This window comes from Anser cygnoides, chromosome 1 (genome assembly GCF_040182565.1).
Source record: "Anser cygnoides isolate HZ-2024a breed goose chromosome 1, Taihu_goose_T2T_genome, whole genome shotgun sequence".
Classification (NCBI taxonomy): Eukaryota; Metazoa; Chordata; class Aves; order Anseriformes; family Anatidae; genus Anser; species Anser cygnoides.
Genome location: NC_089873.1, coordinates 56,383,980 through 56,404,054, shown reverse-complemented (window position 1 = coordinate 56,404,054; position 20,075 = coordinate 56,383,980). Strand labels below are relative to the sequence as shown.

The following is a 20,075-nucleotide window of genomic DNA, read 5'->3' as shown; positions in this document are numbered from 1 at the left end:
CCTTCAGTTTCTGACCTATATACTCTTCTAAACTAAATCTTTTGAAAAAAAAAATATCATTTAGTCTTATACACTCTCATAATGCAACACTTTCATCAGTTTGTGGAGGCACTGAAACAAAATCCCAAAGCCCACCAAAGTCTATCCACTGATTTTAGTGAGATCTGGGTACTCTCATAAATGAATTGGGTATCAATGGTTGTCCAAGAAATCTGTTGCAGATTGAGTCTTGAAGTTAAAACTCCTGTGCCATCAGTACAAGGCTCCTTTGTCTCACACAGCCTTTTCTTCCATTGAATGGCAACCTTTGAAATGTTTGCTCCTTGAAGATGGCTGGAAAAAGCAGTGTCATTTCATGTGTCTTGTGGGTTGAATTCTTCAGAAAGGGAAAGGCTTCCTTCTTTACTTGAAAGAGATAGTGGGAGAAGATTGGGACTCCCAGGATGAATTTTCCGCCATGATGAATTGCTGGGATGAGAACTGTTTTGCCTCTCTTCCTCTTTCCATGCTGTGCTGAGGTTTGTGTGTACAGCAGCCTCCTAATCAATAGGAATAGAAAAAAAAATCAATGTCTGCAACCCATTAACTGTAACAGAGGGCAGGCTGCTAACCAGTCACTCTAGCTGGAATTACAGTATTTGGTAAAGTATCCTCAGTGATGAGATATGAGGAGATATATATATACACATTGACATGTAAACTTACTGAATAAGGCTAGCAGAGAAAATCAGTTGTGAGGACATTCCCCTATCTCAACAGAATATCTATCCCACTTATTTGCATGTTATGTTATGTTATGCATATTTAGTTATGTTAAACTAAAGACACTACCCTCCACACCCCCCAGATGTTGTCCCTCATACTTTTCCACTCCAGAATGTACATTTTTCTACACTTGATCTATAATCCCAGGTTACCTTCGTGCTGGCCTGTCCTGTGTATAAATGAATGCAAGCCTCTACGCACCCTTACTCCTGCATAAACCATGTTCCATAGAAATCCTATTTAAGACCCATTTATTTACGTCATTCCTACTCCTTTGTTGTATCTTCAGACCCTTCATGTAAAGCTTTGTGTGTGTTTTTTTTTTCCCCTTTCTTTCTTTTCTTTTTTTTTCCCTCCTTCCCATCCATATGCAAAACCAAATCAGGCACAGATTGTTCTCATAGCCATCCATATACCTCCAGCCCTGGAAGCATATTCCAGGAAACAGGGCCAAGAGGTACAGAGCCTTGACACCTGGATAAGCAAACACCTGAAAATCAGAGCTAAAGAAAACAAAGAAGAGGAGGAAAGAACCCGAACAGAATCACACATTGTTCACAAGAAGGTGGTGAAAAGGGTATAGCACAGGTTTTGTGATCAGAATTTGCTCTTAAGTCAAGATGCAGGTAAAAGGTCTCCTGAACAGATCACAGAGCAATGCGTCTCACTGGAACTGCATGAAATATGGGCACAAGTAACTCAGTCTTGTTTGAAATAAGTAAGTCCTTTGTCTATTCATTCATTAACCAGGACTAGAACTCATCCCAGACCTGCCTCTTGTGGTCAGGGATGGTGTCTCCTGGTCAGAATCCACGGGTTAAAAAAGCCATCGTTTTTTGACAAATAGGTATATGAAATGCCAGAGAGGAAATGTGCAGCAGCTGTGGTAGGACTCTTAAAGAAAAAAAAAGCCCATTCTCAGGTAAACATAGCAATAAACAGAGAAGAGAATTGTAAAGAATAAGGCAAGAAAGAGAATTTGTTGGTTCCTTTTTTTCTGAACTGAAGATTTTCAGAAGCTTCCTGGAAACATTAGTACAGTGATAAATGCTGGAGGAAAGCGAGGCCTACAGTGAAGACGCTCCATGTTGACCCTGATCAATATTCCCTGATATCAGACTTTCTTCCAGTGTAAAGGGCACAGATGAGGACAGAGAAGAGGATCCTGTCCAGCCTCATCTATTCGGTATTACCATTTAAAGCCACAATCCAGCCTAAACACCAGCTTTTGCCATCTGGTCCTCAGCTGCCACAGAGGCATCGCCGAGGCTTCCTGTATGGGGCAGACTTGCTCTCCGAGGTCTGGTGGTACTGCTGCAGGTAACCCTTCTGCAAACCAGCTATATACCCATCTGTCTTCTTTAGGACCCCCCTAGCTCTTGTTTTGTCAGATAGCCTACGGTGTCAGGGATGGAATATCGAACTTTTAATTTTTCTGATGCTCAGTAATAAATCAGGGTTAAAAGAGACCCTAGAAGGAACATCCTAAGCAAAACAAAATAAGTGGTTAGGCTCTGGGATAGTTTATACTGTCGCTCTGATTTTTCAAATCAAGAGGAGCATGTATCCCAACACCTAATCAGGAGCTCAGTGAGTGGGGAATCTTAGAAAGCTCAAAATCACAGGGTCCCACTGATACCAGTGATAACAGGCTACAGATTTTAATGGGAGGAGGGTTTCTTTTTGTAGTCTCACATAGTCAGGGAGGCATCTTGTGAGATGTGCGTGTACTTTAGACACTGTTCCAGTGAAAGCCAGCTGGTGCATTGTGACCACAGAGCCATTGTATGAATTCCCCAGATTTGGTTCTATATTACCATCACAATGCTTTAGGGGCCGCAGTGTGAATTCCTACAGAGGAAGTAGGCTAAACACATCAGATTAAGGCAGTCAGATGCTAGACTGGAGCATTCTGGTATGCTCATGGACAGAAGCTGAAGATGGGTGACATTCCCTGCCTTGGGAATGGAGGCCTATTTTAAAAAGAAAACAAAACACATATGTCTATTTAGGCTCTTAACTCCATGTTTAGACATTGAAGAACTGTCCTGATTTTCAGTTGTGCTGAGCAGTCAGCATCTCACGTTGATTTTACAGAGCAGTATAGGCTCCAAACACCTCTGAAAATCTGGATGTCTGTTTTGATATCAAGATGTCATTTTAGCAGATTAACCTCCTACAGCAACAAAACTCTTAATAGAAATGAAATCAGAAGTTCCAAGGCCAAATGCTGGGCTCATCAGGACTTGCCACTTTCAGTCATTCACTGCAACTACTAACCACTTGTGAAGATCTCTGGGAACGGTATGTGCAGAGTTTACACATACTGTGGCAAATCATGGCAAGTGAGGGCTCTTATACAGAGCAAATCAACTCCCAGCAGTGCCAGGGAGAGCCCTCGGCTCTTCCAGCTCAACCAGGCCAGGCCCAGAGCCTTGGTGACATCTCTCTGCTGGCTGTGTGGGGTTCCTCAGCAGCACCGACCCCAGCAGAGGCTGGCCACACACCTCAGGACATCCTCCAAAGGCCTGTTGTTGTCCACGAGCGCCCAGCGAGCAGGTTTGGCAGGGGGCACCGGGAGGTGTACCTCAGCATTGCTCCCCCCTCCACATGGGGACAGAGGGACACGCACAGGAGAAGACAGCTCGGAGGCAGGAAGAGGGAATCTCAGGCTGGTTATTCCCTGGGTTAGGGAGGTGGCCGGAGATGAGCTGTGCATGGCTTGGCTCTCCTCCCCTGCTCGCCACCGCTGCACTCTTTGACAGGACACTTTTCCAGGTTGCTCGCGTCATTTGGATGAAACTGTTCAGCTGCCATCTTTCCAGTAGCTGGTCTGACGCGACAAACTGCTTCTCTGCTTCACAGACCACTGGGACTCTTCTCTGCAACTGACCTATATTAGTTTTAAGCTTCATTCGTTCTGGCCTGCACTCCCCTCTCTTCTCCCACATGGAGCACATGCACTGCTCCTCCCCCTCAAACAAACACCTTTATACATCCAAGGACATTGTAAAAATAAAATGATCACAACCTGGCCCTCCGGGAACCTCGGTTTTACAGTTTGTCCCACTCTGATGCCAACAGAATTCACAACCCAGTTCAAAAGAGACAGACAGTGAATGAGAGAAAGCAGGCAGACAGGCAGGCAGAAGGAGATGGAGGAATCAGGGAGAGATTAAAAGGAGCAAAAGAAAAGAAACAGGGCAACCAGAAGGAATAAGCTGAAACAACAAGGGGAGGCACATAACCTAGAAGTCTGGAGCACAATAGAGAAGGGGGAATGGAGTTATAGGGAAGAGTAAAAATTTAAAATGATAGAAAGTTGAAGGAAGACGTAAGGGAGGAGATGAAAAAGACACAGAAAAGGACAGAAAAGAAAAGAAATGGTCAAGGGGAGGGGTGGTGGTAGTCAGGCAGCAAAGCAAAGTGGTGAGTATGACACGAGGTAGAAGAATTAAGAAGGTGCCTGTGAATTTGGGCGCTGTGTTTTTCATGTCTCCTTTTCCATTGAGAGCACACTGCGAGGATAAAGGGCAAGAGGGAGGAGGAGAAAATGATAAATAAATGCTTGACCTGCCATCTTAAACAGCTTCCAGCAGCCAAGCAGGTACACTGGCAATAGGCAGCCCACAGGTTGCAGATGCTCAGGTACTCTGCAGTTCAGCAGGCAGGAAACAACCTGCGCCTGCACGCTGGCATTTACATTCCCTGGTCCACTGGGTCCCTGCACCAGCAGTGAGCCGTGCGTGCATGGAAATGCTTCCTTTTAGTACGGGGGATTTGTGCTCTGATCTCTGCCCTGCGTCCTCTCTCCTGCCCCAGTAAGAGAACCTCAGCCCCAAATACACAAGCGGTAACACTGTTAGTCTTCCTTCTTCTCATACAAGCCCCCTCCTGTCCCCCTGCCAAATCCCAGTTGTTGTTTGCGCTGCGAGGCTGCCTCGCCTTCCCACATCTCCCTTTTTCCCACGGTTCATCTCTAGCTTTGCTCTTTTGCTCCTTCTTATAGCTCTGCTTTATCTCTCTCCTCGTTCCTCATGGCTGTTCTCCCTCCCTGTCATTCACTCAGTTCCCCCTTACACAGGCATATACAAACACGCGCACGCACACACGCAATCGCTTTATCTCCATCTCTGTAGTTATCCAGTTACCTATTACCGTAGCGCCTGGCTGACACACATCTCTCCCACAGACAATCCATCTCTCTCCCCGCCACACACCGACCGAATCCGCCTGCTTGTCCTTCCCGCTCAGCCTTGCTCTCGCTGTCCCCCCGCCAGCCCGTTTCTTTGTCTCCCCCCACCCCAATTCTTCCGCCTGTCTTTCCCTCCCGCCAATCCGTTCCTCATCCCCTCTCCCCATCTGTCCGTCTGTCCCTCCTTCCCCCGGTCCTCTCGAGCTGATACCCATGGACCCCGGCGCATCTCCCCTCGCCTGCCTCGCCCCCCCTCCACATATTTCATCTCTTTGTGTCTCCTACACACCCAGGCCCACGCTCGCTCTCTCCCATACTGAGAGGAGGCGGTGGCAAAGAATTTGCTGCTGACCGCTGCATTGCTAGGAGGCAAACACATGGCCGGCCTTGTGCAGGCCAGTTTCTGCCTGAGTGCCCCAAGTCACATATCCCCAGCATCATCTCCGGCACTGGGAAAACAGATGGTATAATAAATGAGAGCAGTCTGACAAAAGGAGGAAAGGGTGCCTGCCTCGGATGCCCCTCACCCGCACGGAGACGCGCATCCGACGTGGGCACAGCTCTCTCGCTCCCGTACCAGTCCAGTTTTGTGCCAGAACTAGCCAGCCGAGCAGGGCACAGGCTCTAGCCTCCCACAGATGGAGAGTAGAGGGGTAGGGAAGGGTGGCAGTGTACAGAAGGACCAGTGTTTTTTCCTGGCATTGGTTTATAACCCCAGCAAGAGGCAAGAGGCATGGAGAGTGTAGAGGAATCAGATATTAGAAAGGTTGCGGACCCAGACGGCATCCAGTGATCGCTTCTGCCCTACTGAAGAGGGAAAGCCACCCTAGTGGCAGCCTTAGCTGGGTGGGCACCAACAGCAACAACTCAGTCCACTTAAAAGAAACATCCCCAGGTCTCAGTGGGGTCAGAGACTAGAAAGGACAGAAAGAGCTGCATTAACCTGCTTATATCCATACCCGAAATGCCCTCCTGCCCTTTCCCAGTGTCACGGCACTGTCCAAGAAAGTTCCTTTACCTCCTCCACTACCTTCCCTGACATCTGCATCCAGAGACTTGCAGCTTCTTTTCCTCTACGTTTACCTCAGCTCCAAGAAACACACTGTTATTGCCAGTTTCCAAACCTAACAGCACTCCTACCCCACCTAACATTTTCCCATTCCTTGCAGCCTGATACCTCTGCTGACAACAGCAGTGAAAAGCTTTATCTTAACTCTGTGGGACTCTTTCCCAGCCTCTGTTCTGCTGCCCTCACAAACCGATTTCATGCCTGATGCTTAAACTGCAACCTGAATTCCAACACGTCCTGGCTCACAGTCCCCACACTGAAGCCATCCAACGTCACAAAACCAAAGTCCTAGAAATAGCACGCAATGGCCACGCACAACTGTTAGAGTACGTGATGCTTTGCAAGAGTCAAAAGAGATTAGCAAAAGCAAAGAAGGGAAACCAACACAGGAAAGAGATTCCTCCCATGCAGAGCTGAGGGCATTTTTAATCGTAGTTAGTTTTATTTGTGAACAAGGTGATTTCTACCTGCTTTACATTGACCACATATACATTGCATTTTTCTATTTTTTGAGGCTACATATTGGTGTTTTGGGGAGGTCTTCTGCAGTACGAACTGGTCACGAACAGTTTTTGTTGTGAAATGTCAATGCTCAAGTTGTAGCCATCACATCTGCTTGGTCAGGTGAAGTGCAGGTTCTCTTTCCGTTTTCTGAATGGATGGATATGATGTATTCAGGAGGCTGCAGCACAATTATGCATAAATGTTATGGGTTGGTTGCCCCCCCACCCCCCTAAAAAAAAAAAAAAAAAGCTTTAAGCAAACGTATCACCCAGTTTCTAGCAAAAGAAACAACAGAATTAATTTGTGTTGTAATAATACAAAGCTCTGTGGGTAATAATCGTGTCTACTACCCTCCACTCAGAAATCCCCTTAGAAGAATTGAACTCAATCTGAATTTCCAGCACTTCTTCACACTCTTCCACTGTTTTTAGTCTGACAGTGTCTGTAGCCTACCTGCTTTTTCTGGTCTCACCTGAATATGCTGACTTCAGCCACTGCTCCTCAGAGCATCGCAGCGTACTATAATTATCTCCCCCCATTACTTGTCATTATGGGTTCTCACTGTTGCCCTATCAAACCCCAGCGCTGACCCCGTCACGCAGACTCTAACTCACCCTGCCTTGTTCTAATGCAGGCCCTACATCTTAAACCTAAACTGATGGCTACTGTTGACCTTACTTGTCATAGCTCTGAATTCCCCAAACCAACCTTGGCCCGGAGATCTCGGCCCTGAAAATCTATGTTCAGTTATTTATTCTCGCCACCTGTTCTCCAACCTGCAGCACTAGCATGTATCCTCACTTTCCCTCAATGGCTCAAGCAAAAATTACTTTTCCTCCCACTTGATTTCCATACATAATTCTACAAGCGAGGAAAACCCTTAGGCCTTTCCACTCAGATTTCCCACCCTCCCACTCTGCCTCGGCAAATCCCTTGGGCTTTTCGTGAAGGAATACACACCCCACTCTTTCCTACACACTCGCCTGTTCTCCTACTGCTCCTGCATTTCCACTGTTCAAGACACAGCAGCTAATCGGTTCTGCCTATGCAGCTGTTCTAACAGTCCCTAACTTAAGGTCCTCACATTGTATATTTTTCCAGTACTTGTGCAGAAAGATTACAGGCTCCACATTTCTCCAGTTGATGCATATCTGGCTGGAGGGAAACTCATCAAACTGACCCCATCCCCGACCCCGGCTTGGCATGTAGGGTCTGTCACATTTCCCTTTTAAACATTGCCAAATTTGGATTTGATCTCAGAGACCAGGAAAGAGAGCAATTCCGGGCTTTTCTTGACAAACAGCTCTAGGGGAGGAAATATGTGAAGCTGTGACAGAAAAATGAGAGAAAGACCCCCCAAGGAGTAAAAAACATAATAATAATAATAATAAATCCACAACTCCAAGTCAGAATGAGAACAGCCAGTGTCTGTGAAAGTTACACTGCGGCAAGCTCTGAAGAGCCAAGATGAGGCTGCCAGGACTCTGCTGGGGGTCTTCTGCCAGAAAATTACACTCTGGACTGAGCAACATCCCGATCTCTCAGGGGACTTTGACAGGGAGTCACAACACCTAAGTGCACCGAAAGGACCAGAGGCTGAGGGGCCCTCTGCTTTCTCCCTCCCCCAAGCATTGTTGTTCCGGGTCAACAGAGCCAAGGGCAACTGGCACAGAAGACATTGTTCTCATGGCAAGATGACAGCAGGAGGAGGAAATGGGATGCGAGAAGCAGAGAGATGATGTGCCCTCAGGCTAAGAGGGACGAGGGGGGGGCCAACATGGCCCTTGAATAGCTCCTGCTCAGAATCCACCTCTGCTGCAGAAGGTCCTAGAAATCTCTTAGCCGCAGGACCACGGAGTACCATCTGCAAGACGAAAAGATTACTTGCTAAGAACAAACAGAGGTGGCTGTTCTCCATCAAGAAGTCGATATGAGATAGGAAAAGAAAGACCGAGACCCCATAGAGAGAGAGGGGTCCCATAACGGATGGTATCAAGAATAGGAATGTCTTCCTGCTACTAGCAGAGATCTGCCATCACACTGCTGGCTTTATACAGGCAGATGAGACAACAACTGCAAGCAGTTGCCACCTGAACATCACAGATACAGTAATCATTAAAAGCAGAGCACAGCCTTGAGCAGGGTACGGACCCCCACGGATCTGTGTAAGCACCAGCAGAAAGCATTTGCTGCCCGCAGAACAGAAATACAGTGTTTTCCCTGCTGTCAGCACCTGCGTCAGGCTCCTGCTTTCTCTTGAGATACAGCTCTTAATTGGGATAGATTGTACGTTTTCTGCTGTAGCCCGGCCCAGCTCCCGGTTTAATTGCTAGTTTATGACTTAGCCTGTTTTGTGCTTTCCACACTACTTCTTTCCCCACTTAATCTAATAGAATTATATAAAGTATTGCTTGGAGGACCTCGGGAGGCCACACGGTTTATCCTTCTGCCCCAAGGCAGTATTTCATTTTCAACAACATCATGTGTCTTTTGCTATCAGTTCAGATTGGCCCAAGATGTATAGAAGGTAAAGAAATGAAGCTTACCCAAGGGAGTCAATTGGAATAAAAGACTAAATCCAGCCCTTCAAGTCGCCGAAGTTATATCAGAAATAACCCTGGACCAAATGGTGTAATTTATCAGATCAGTTTTCTGAAAGATGTCTTTTCTAAAGTTTTAAGTCTCTAAAATGAATAAATCTCTACAAGGAACTTTTTCACAGCCCCATTTCAGTATATTTAATGCTTTATTATGAACAGCAGTGACCACTCCATTGTTAAGACTGAACAGCTCTTATCACAGTATGATCAGCTTTGAAACTCCTATTAAATCCCACAATAAAACCTGATCTTTCTGCAGTTCTACATCCTGCATTTCACTTCATGGTAGAATATGTCTGGCAAAACAAAACCAAACCACTGAAGCATCTTTAATACGACAACTTTACAAAAATGGATTTCCAGTAAAATTTCAGAATGTCAGTCAGCTTCCTAAAGTTCATTCTTCCATGACAACTTGACTAAAAATTCCACTTTTTTTTTTTTTGTCTATTAATCTCTCTAAGATGAAAGGTAGCATTGGGAATAGTCAACAAAGAAATTAGAAGGCTTTAAAAATCAGCTGGTAATGTTTCAAGCCATGTAAAGCAGGGCACAAGTGTAAGAGGGATTCTGTGGAGCAGAAACATGAGAAATGAGGACCAAAGAAAAGGTAAGAAGGAAGGGCTCTGAGGAGGAAAGATTTTTTTTTTTTTTAATCAAACAAGCAAGCAAGAAAAAAGGACTATATATTAATCTCTTATAGACGGTTAAAAATGCTGCTTGTTTTCTCTCCCTTCTTTTGAAATTTCAGTTCTGGTTGAGCTGGGGCTCTTCTAGGTTGTAAACATTCAGTGCTGCAGGTGCTCAGCATGCACAGCTGGACAAAGTAGGGGAGCTGTAAGAAGACAACAAGCTTCCTGGTCAGCAGACATGCTTTCTGCCTTCCTCCCACTGTCCTCCACGGCGTCTGTAATTCAGGGAATTGCAAAGGCTATAAGCAGCAAAAAGCATCCTCGCTCTATAGATATGACCACAACAGCTGCTGGCCACAGTAAGAGAAATTACTAATGGCTTCAGACTCTTACTCGTCCTGCTCATCTAGCTCACCTACCCACTACCCAAACTCCTTCACGCAGACACAGAACTCTTTTTCACAGCCTGTCTGTATCTGGCTCCCATGGACTCCACTCACCCTTCACTACTAGTCTCTACAATCAAGGTCGAATTAGGAAAATAGCATCGCCTGCATCATGCTGGTATTGTATAGCACATTAGCCACGAAGGAACAATATATTACGCTTTTAAAATGCATTTGGAATGACTGAGATGGTTATGACCAAACATACCATTTTGACAGACATTAAATCGTGTCTACGTTAGTCCTTGAAATAGTGCCGTAAAATCAAGTTGGGCTACGTGCTTTAGAGACAACCTTTTTCCTAATTCTAGTCCTGGCCTGTGGAAAGAAGGAAAGGGGCAGTGGGTGAATCCCTACTGATAGCTAATTAGATTATATGTTTCCTCTCTCAGGCAATATATCTTTCCCTCCATGGGATGCATTTTTCTTCACTAACCTATCAAAAGCAGCTTCCCTATAAATCACAAATCACCTCTGCAAGCACTCCCTTAATGAGATCCTCCAGCTTTTGTGTTCATTTAATAAAACAATGTTCACCAATCTTCACCTTACTGGCGCATTTTGACTGTTTATTTGAAGCTATGGGAAGTCTTTCTGGGGCAGAGAGATTGAACTCCCTAGTTAAAGATCATACAAGATTCATTTCATCACCTATTCCCAAGGCATTCATTCCCCCCCTACACCACGTCACAGGTGGCAGACACACCTGGCATGATATTTTCAGTATGAAAAAATATCTGTCTTGTGTTGTAATCACATCATCAGTAGAACTAGGGGCAAATGAGCTACCGAATCAAAACAAACCTTCTTTAGTTCTTTAACTAGATCAGCACAGCATCCAAAATAGCTTTTATTCTTAATAGTCAGAGGCACTAACATCTGCAGGCAAACCTCTACCCAGCCCATGTAAATAAAGAGACAGCCCCCAGAATTCACAAGGCAACCCATGTACGACAAGGATGCCAATTCAAGTCAAAAAGGGTGAGTCTTCTAGTGACCCTAAACCCATGGAGGAGTCCTCCTTATTTGGAGGAAGTAAAAGCTTTCCCAGCTAGTTCTGTCATGTTTTCCCAAGTGGCTTCTTGAGGGAAAAAACAAACAAACAAACAAAAACATTATTCATTTTCTTTCCTAGAGGGCTCAACTCCTGCTTAACCCCTTTAGCTGGTATTCATGCTCCCTAGCTAATTCCCAGCATTGACATGCTGTTGCCAGTGAAACGAGCCCAGCTGCTATTCCAGATTCTTGAGGTGTTTCATAAACTCTGCTACAACATCTACAGTTATATTCCTAGCACTGAGCATAAAAATGGTTATAAAATATATAAAAGTCTTGAAACACAGATCCCTGAAAAGCCCGCCTGAAAAATCCCTCAGTGTTTATTCTCCATGAAAACGACCTTGCCCAAGGGAGGCTAATGTAATTTTGGGAGGAGAGAAAGGTTACAGTTTTGAGCTCCTCAGTGCTAGGCCCAGCTGCAAAGCAGTGCCTAACCATGGATGCTTTCACACACCGCATTAGCAAATAGATTCTTACAGAGGCAACATCAATGCACCACGCGAAAGAGTGCTCTCTCTAGGCTTTTGTCCTTTCTGATACAAAACTTCCAGCCAGACATGGCTGAATCAAAGTAACTTAACGAGGTTGTTTTTCATTTACTGAGTCTTGCTTCCACTAGTGACATCAGAATCATGGTCTTTGCTCTGAAATTCAAGGATAGGCAGGGGAAGTTTAACAACAAAGATGAGCCTGATTCTAGTAAGAGATTGAGAACTGAATCTAATGAGAACACAGAATTGAAAAGCTCAGCTGACAAGATGAAAAATGACACAAAAACACATAAAATAACAAATGCATGAAGAAAGAAAGATAATTTAAGTCTTAGATTTGTCCCTGGAATAAAAGAGGTATTCTTACTATACGACCCCATTCTGCAGATATGCCAATTTGGATGTGACAGTAGAAAGTCCTGCTTGCTTCATCAGAGGTAGCTTCTTCAGAAATCTTGTGACCTGGGGCCAGCAGAGGGCACTGCATTACCAAGTGACAGTGGTACAGATGCAAGACAGACAGCTCCTGCCAGACAGCGAAAGCCAGCCTCATTGAAGAAAAGAACCAGATACCACAAGTTAGAAAAAGATACTAGTCATCAGCCTACCAGTCCTACAAATGATATGGGTAACACTGTTAAAATAGGCCTCAAACTCTGGGCGTTCCCAGAAACACACCTAAATCCACCTCAATCCCCATATACCTGAGTCTCCATGTATCAACTACAGGGCACAGGCTTCCTACTGAAAATGCTTTTCAAGTAGCAGGACCGAATCAGTCCTGCCCTGCAAGGCTGTGTTGCTTAAGTTGAAAAATATCCTGTCAGCTTCCTCTCTCCTCCTCCAAACCTCTATATCCTTGTTTGTAGCAGCAGGAAGTCTGCTGAGACATGAGACAAGGCACTATCAAAGCAAAAAGCTGGCAATTTCCATTCCGCCCTCCCCCTTTTACTCCCCGCCTCCTCCAACCTACCAGACTTCCAGTGAGCAGAGAACCAAGTTAGAGGACACAAAAGGAATGCTGAGGTAGCAACTCCAAAAGAATGTCTTTCCACTTGCTTATTTCTAGTTTATTTTGAATTACCAGAAGATAACCATGAGGGAGCAATCATCTTTTTTCTTCTCTCTGTATCCCAGTCCGCAGGATTCTGGGCCCCAGAAGAAGCTCATAAGCTAATTAAGTCATTCCCAGTCACGGCCCTCAAGCTAGTGAGTGAAAGGTTTCCACTTTCTCTTTGTACAGTTGGTGGAATGACTTCGCCAGGATGTGGAAAGGGGCCTCAAAATTTTTCATCTCCTTCTGAAAAGAAACAAGAAAGTTGTGAATGACAGATGGGATAAGCATTTTACTATTTATGCTCTAACAGCTTCACAAAAGACAGATTAAAATTGAGGGTGAGTTAGAGGACAAATAAGCGGAATTCAGCCCCCAGTTATCTTTCCTCACCTGAAAGAGAAGATAACTTTACAACACCCACTTCCACAGATGGTGAAAAGAGCAGATACTCACCACTGACATCTCACAGTATTCCAGGCCATGCTTGTCAGCCCACTCCTGTGCTTGTTTCTGCTCCACAACTCGACGACCAACCAGATCTGTTTTATTCCCCACTAAGACACCTACAGAAAAAAAGGAGAAACAAAGGAAAACCAGAAATGATGACTTGTTAGTAATAAATGCTGGAACATTTGTAGAAGTATCTGATAAAGTCGGAGGCACGGATAACAGTCTAAAACTATCTAGAAAAGGTTCCACAAAGGCATCATCTGAAACATACTCATGTCTTATCTGAGCTGTGACAAAAGCAGATGAATTGGAGGAAGCCATGCCTGCACCTGCTTTAAAATAAATATTCTATGCCACATCTCAACAGGAACAACTGCTGCCATACAAAAGGGGAGCAGACAACAAGAATATCACCCATTTCTTACCTGGGATGTACATCCCAACTGCTTGAGCCCTCAGCTTCTCCAGCCACTTGGCACAGTTGTTGAAAGATTGCTCATTAGTGACATCATACACAAGGCACAGGACGTTTGGTTGCTCCCACTGCACAGCAAGAAAGGAACGTTGTCAGCTCTAATGAGAATGATGTGGTCAACAGCCAGCCTGCATCTGCACGGCAAACACAGATGCTGAGACAAAAATAAAAAGCCTAATATGCAGGAACCCAACACCCAGGCTGAGGTTTCACATCTCTGTTGATTAAATGGGTAGCTGGCAGTGAGAGAGGTGGTCTTGCTTTCCTTCCCCATTCCTGTCTGTATGGTCCTGCTCCTTTACTTGTACCAGCTCTGGCACTCATCTGATCCCTGAGGAAGCTGATTCTTCATGCTGAATCAGTACAAAATTAATCCTAGAGAAAAAAGTAAAAAGGTTTTCTGCCAGTTTGAGAAGCTGAGTCAGCTTTCAGAGGGGTCCCTTGCAAACCAGACGTGGTGCAAGGGCAACAGCGCAACTGCTTCTTGTAGAGCAACGAACCATTAGGTGGACTTTGCCATCTTATCAAACTTGGCGTCAATTAACTGATCCTACACCTTTTCAGATGAGATAGCACAATGGAGAACTGTACAGGTAAGGACAGGAATGAGTGAAGGAGAAAAAAAAGTATCAAGGACAGTGTTATGCTCAAGGACAAGAATGTGTCCTGTTGCAAAGACATCACTATAACAAAAAAAAAAAGAAAAAAACAGCACCAACAAAACAAAACACAAACAACAAACCACTGCTGGAATAGCAGCAAAATAGATGTTTTTCTAAGAAATAAAAATAACTTTAAGCAACAGCACAGAACTACTGCCAGTTAAATATCCCTATTTCTTTTGTGAAAAAACTGAAGGATTATCTGCCTGCTTTCTTCTTGAAAGTATTCTAGTACTTTTACAAGTTTCAGATAGGTAGAACAGGAAGCATTGGCAATTGAGGTAATCGCTCCCATTTACGTTAAAGACAGAGTTTGCTGTATCTGTCAGACTGGGGAGTTCAGATCTTCAAAGCAAAAGCACTCCTTTGGAAGGAGAGGACTGTTACATAATACTTACCAGTTTCTCCAGCATCTCAGAAAATAGATCTTTTCCTGCAGAGTCAAAAATGAAGAATTCCTGAAAGCAGAAGCAGAGAGAAGGTTCTTGCCAGGAATACCACAGTGTAGGGCAAGCTTTTGAAGGTAAATACTGGAACTTGCCATTCCTGCATTTTGTTCAGTACAGCAGTCTCGGGTCCCTAAGAGACAAGCTCTCTGCACTGAGCATTCCCAAGTTCAGACAGGATAAGAAAATAAATGGCTATTTTTCATGAATAAACACTAAAAGGATTACCTCCGGGGCCCTGGGTATGGTTTCTGCCCCTACTGGAAACAGAATACGTGGAGTGAGACAGTAAGAAGCTAACTTGCACTATTTATATAAAATGATACACATGTCCACATCCCAGTAGTGGGACCGTAGGGCATTAAGGAAAAAAATGGGTGAGTTTCAACTTCCAACATAAACTAAACTGAGTGTCTTAAAAGACAGAACAGAAACCTAATGATGCTGGCAACAGCTTTGGTTTAACATGCTCTTTAGATATAACTATGTAAAATATTTTTTAAGATTAAACTAACCCCAGAGTCTCAGCAATTGTATGCTACCAGCCTCATTTCCTTAATGCAACTTAACGGCCTTATGAACATGCAGTGCAGTCTTCCACCAGAACGAGATAGAAAGTGAGGCTTGAGCTCCGGATGTCTCTTACTGACCCAATTTATGTCACAGAAAAACTCACCACGCTATCACTTGTCTCTGGAACTGATACAGCCTTCACCAACAGTTCAATGCCTGTTGTCTGTCAAAAAGAATCAGGAAAACAAGGTTCAGAAGACTTTTTAAGAGCCTGTCCAACTACATATCAACTACGCATTGGATTGAGGCAATTTTTGTGAATCATTACAATCCCATCAAACAGACTGTTGGGAACGCAGCAATGATCCTCATAGTTCTGGTAACATAGTCCTGCTTACATGTCAGAGATGTGTAGATTTGCTCAGGAGGAAGAAAAAAAGATGCAGAAGTACCAATGTCCAGATCTTTGCCTGTATACTAGGGTATTAGCTGATATCTGCGGGGCCACATTTACTATCACATTGTTGCTCTAACGCATACCTTAGAACGTTTTGCACCAACCATGTGATCAGCTAACATATGGGACTGAGATTATTCACGCCTCTTCCACCTTTTATCTCATTCTGCTTTGTAGCTTGTTTGTTTGTTCTATTTCTATCCTTAACTTCTGGTTTCCATCTTTATTTCAATGAATAAACATATTTTAGTTTTTTTTCCCCGCACTTATATTTTCCTTTTTTTACTTTACTTATATTTACTTTTATTTTTATCCTGCCTCTGATTAGTCATCACCATTGATTCTCTCACTGAAAGACTGCAAACTGTATCCTCTTCATCTGGGAACAGTTTCTGTAGATTATAATTATCTTGGGGCTGTGCAGCACATCTTCATGTTTGCATAGTGATAAGCACACTGTCCACACGCACATTTAATAGTTGGAATTAAGAGCTTTTCTCCTTCAGCAATGCTTTTTCATAGAGCATTCCCTAAAGGGGGAAATTCTCTCACACCGCAAAAGCTTGTGAAAATATTTGTTCCGCAGGAAAATTATAAAAATTAATTGATTTACTCTGCTTTGTCTCAAAATCAGCACCCACTTAATGTAAGGATTTACAGAACTTTACATAGCTTCTCTTCAGAATTTAAGCTGCAAGAGAAAGAAAACCACATAAGATCCACCTTGAACACCTGAACTTAAAATCACATTATTTATTTTGTTCTAGAGCTTCCAATTTCTCTTATGTGACTTAGAGAAGCTGTTGGCTGGCAGTTTGAGCCTGTTGTGTCATTTATGCCTACCAGCGTGTAGTTCTTCTGAAAATGAGCCCCATCACTGCGGAACATCTGAGCTAAAGCACTCTTCCCCACGGCTGGATCACCTGAAAAAATAAAGATTAAAAAAAAAAAAGTTAATCTTAGAGAATCTTATTTTCCCTCAGTTCTATTCCTATCTTATGCCATAAGAACTTGGACACTGCAAATCTGAATACAGGCAAGATAACTGTCACAAGAAGCACAAAATAATCTAAAAGGTACTACCTACGGGATGAAATAAATATTGCCACTACGTATATTGTTGCTAATATCAGATTTCTACTCCATGAGTAACAGCAAAGGGTCCGCAGATCAGGCTTGACTTGCTGTTTGTTCTACAATTCACGTCTACCCCGTAGCCTTTACCAAAGAACTCAAATTTTCCAGATACAGTGTCTTACAGATAAAAACATACCAAGATATGGGAGACTGGGCTGCACAGGCTGATTTCTCTCCTTAGAATACACATTTCCACAAATTCAAATTCTTGTTATATACTGAGTTTAAGGGAGAGACAGGTCATTCATATACTACAAAGCTGTTTAAGCTGGTAACATTCCTCGATGAACTCTTCTTGCTGACCCTGCTAAGTGAGCAACTCTTGCTGACTCAATGCTGCCGGTGGCTCATTAGTTGCATCCTGGGCATAACAGAAGCAAATGTCACTTGGTTGGAGAGAAAGAGCCTGCTGATTCATCCCTGTATGGAAGGCAAACCAAGGGGCTTTAGTTTTCGCTCTTCTAGAGCCAAGGTTTACCAGTGTGGTTTGCATAACACTTCCAATAAACCTGAGAGCTGCCCTGCTTTGAGTCACTGTTACAATCTTACTCTTTAAGACCCAAAGCAAGGCAGAGAACTGCAGAATTCAGGTAAGCTCAAATCATTCCATGAAACATAACATTACCCTTGCAAAACAGATTTAACAACGTTCCCTGAGGGCTTACCCTCTCTTCACATATCCTTTCACCAGCCTGGATGGCTCAAAGGGACAGAAACCAGGAATTAAATATCTCAGTGTTTGAGCTTTTATCCTGAATGGAACATTCACAACAGCCAAGCCTGGGACACCAATCCTCTATGTTACATTGTCAATAAATAAATCCAGAAAGGGGTGTATTTTGACCCTATTACAGCTTCCTAGATGGCTTTGTGAAGGAGACTGGGAAAGCTATCTTCTCGCATGATACTGTAGAGTAGGAAGGGTATTTTGGATGGTGCCAATTGCTCCTAGATGCATTAACTAAATGCGGTTCTTGTTAAAACACTTTTAGCATGCTTGCTTACTTTGAGCTGAGTTGGGCTCATAATATTTAGACAGGAAAATCTGGTAAATCAGCTTGTTTGTTCCCTGATCAATCCAAGCTTGTGCTGAAGACAACACTCTGTTCTGGGTGGAAGCTATTCTGTATTTCAATAGACAATTAGATCTGTCTTTGTGAAATGAGTTAGAGAAGCATACATTGCTCAGAAGTGCGTAGACTGCTTTTATTTTCATCATCCAGTACAAATTCTTACCTAATGTGTTGCTTTTCTTTAATTTGACAGCCCCATTTTTTTCCCCCTCTTTTATTCTTCTCTGCCATCCTCTTAGCCCATTATATCATTACACTTTCTCAAAATAAGTTTCCTCACTTTTCTCATTTAGTTTGGTGTCATCTGCAAGTGCTGCATCCCACAGCTTTTCCTCCATCCATATTTCCGTTATTCTGCCAGAAACTGTAGCACGTCTGTAAAATGCCTACTGCTGACAACTGTCTCTTTACAAAGGAAACCCCTTCATAGCATCTCCACAGTAAGCTCAAACAACAATATCTTTGGCTTTTGTCCGTAAATTACCCTTGAGATAACATAGGAATCGCTTTCTGTTGTCAAGTTACTGGCCTCTCTTTTGCTAATAAAAGCCCTTTCCCCTCTGCTGTTCTCCTTGACCTCAGTGCAGCTCCCAATACTGTGATCCACTCTATTCTTCATAATTTCCTTAGGAACACAAGCATTTCTTGATCCACCTCTGATATTTTCACTCCTACCAACGTAAGCGCATTCTCTTGTTCCCTCCAGATTGTGGCGGTTACTCATCGCTCATATCCATTTCATTATAGCTCTCTCTTCTGGAAGAAAGAAGTTATTTTGCCAGGTATGCTACATTAATTTATTATTTTCAATAATATATGAATATTATCCTAGTATTTAGGAGCCCTGCATATGGAACAGGACATTTCTGTTGTTTGTATTGTGAACAGAATTGAAAACGCAGCTCCAAACCCAATTGGGTTTAAGCACATAACTGGGTAATCCAAGGAAAACCTACAAGAATCTAGACCTGTCATGGCATTGGCCTTTGATAACATAAACATCAAGACCTGAAAGACTTAAGCAAAGCCTATAGACTGGGATCTGAGAACTTCCACATGAAGGAACATGCAAGTTTCAAGTCCAGAAGACAGGCCACGGCACTGTCCACAGTAACCGCCAACAAAGAGCGGGGAGAATAACTGCTCTGTGTTTGCCAAGCTTGCACCTGGATTTGTGCAAGCTGATGGTTATCTGTTTCTGAGGGGAAAAAAAGAAGGCAAAGGTTTTATTCTGGGTGAAAGAAAACAGGTTTGCAGCAAAGAGCAAAACCCACATGTTGTCTGCACACAAAGGTTTAAGGTCTTCTGTTTTGGGGCTTCTGCCTCAAACCGCATGGAACTTCCACGAAGAGAATCAAATAAAAAAAACAACAAAAAAGGCGATGAAGTTTTCCTCCAGCAGCGTTCACAGCCAGCTGTACTCACTTCCAGCACCTCCACCACCCACCCTGCCTAAATAACCCGGTGATTTCACCTCCCCTCCTTTTTTTTTTTTTTTTTTTTCCCAGGTTCCAAGTCTCTCGGGGAGAAACCAGCCCCTGTGCGTGCAGCCGAGCCCCCAACCTGACATGACAACCCCCCCCAACCCCTGACAGGACTTTTCCCTCCACCCCCGGGGCGAGGCCTGCCCCAGCCGCCCACCCTTTCCCTCCCACTCCTCCCCCGCCCCGGGGCCGCCTCCCCTCGCTGCCGTTCCGCACCGCCGGCTCCCCGCGGGGCGGATGAGGCCGGACCCACCTGCCAGCAGGCACTTGGCGCCCAGCTTCACCATGGCCCCGGCCCGGCCCGGCCCGACCCGACCCGATCCGGGGGAAGGCGGCGGCCGCCACCCGGCTCTGCCGCGGCCCTAGCAACGCCGCGGCCCTAGCAACGGGGCGCCCCGCCTCCTTCAGCATTCTCCGATTCGATTGGTCTCCAGCTCTGCTCATCAAGGCTATCACGAGTTACTATTGGTTTACGCGTTTTTCCCGCCCTCCGAGCGTCCTGTCATTCGAACGCGAGTCCCCACCCCCTTCTGGGGCGGTGCCGTAGTGGTACGGAGGCA

The 20,075-nt window shown here is 44.4% G+C and overlaps 1 protein-coding gene across 6 annotated transcripts; it reads right to left on the bottom strand.

Annotated features, from left to right (window-relative positions):
• Positions 1 to 1,767: 1,767 nt before the first annotated feature.
• Positions 1,768 to 19,924, bottom strand: IFT27 (intraflagellar transport 27). Of its 6 annotated transcripts, none has more exons than XR_010831491.1 (9): positions 19,769 to 19,885; positions 18,707 to 18,787; positions 16,665 to 16,744; positions 15,528 to 15,587; positions 14,804 to 14,863; positions 13,694 to 13,811; positions 13,272 to 13,381; positions 12,846 to 13,061; positions 1,768 to 6,711 (listed from the first exon to the last, which is right to left on the bottom strand). XR_010831491.1 is itself a non-coding variant. In XM_066996717.1 (8 exons), exons 2-8 carry the CDS (start codon positions 18,753 to 18,755, stop codon positions 12,963 to 12,965), a joined length of 573 nt encoding a protein of 190 aa, XP_066852818.1. In that variant the 5' UTR covers positions 18,756 to 18,787; positions 19,769 to 19,895; the 3' UTR covers positions 12,806 to 12,962. The 6 variants fall into 6 exon arrangements, 4 of the variants coding, with proteins under 4 accessions (XP_066852818.1, XP_047904192.1, XP_047904189.2 ...); XR_010831487.1 differs by lacking the exon at positions 1,768 to 6,711 and adding an exon at positions 9,261 to 12,309; XM_066996717.1 differs by lacking the exon at positions 1,768 to 6,711 and having other exon boundaries at positions 12,806 to 13,058; positions 19,769 to 19,895.
• Between the last annotated feature and the right edge of the window lie 151 nt (positions 19,925 to 20,075).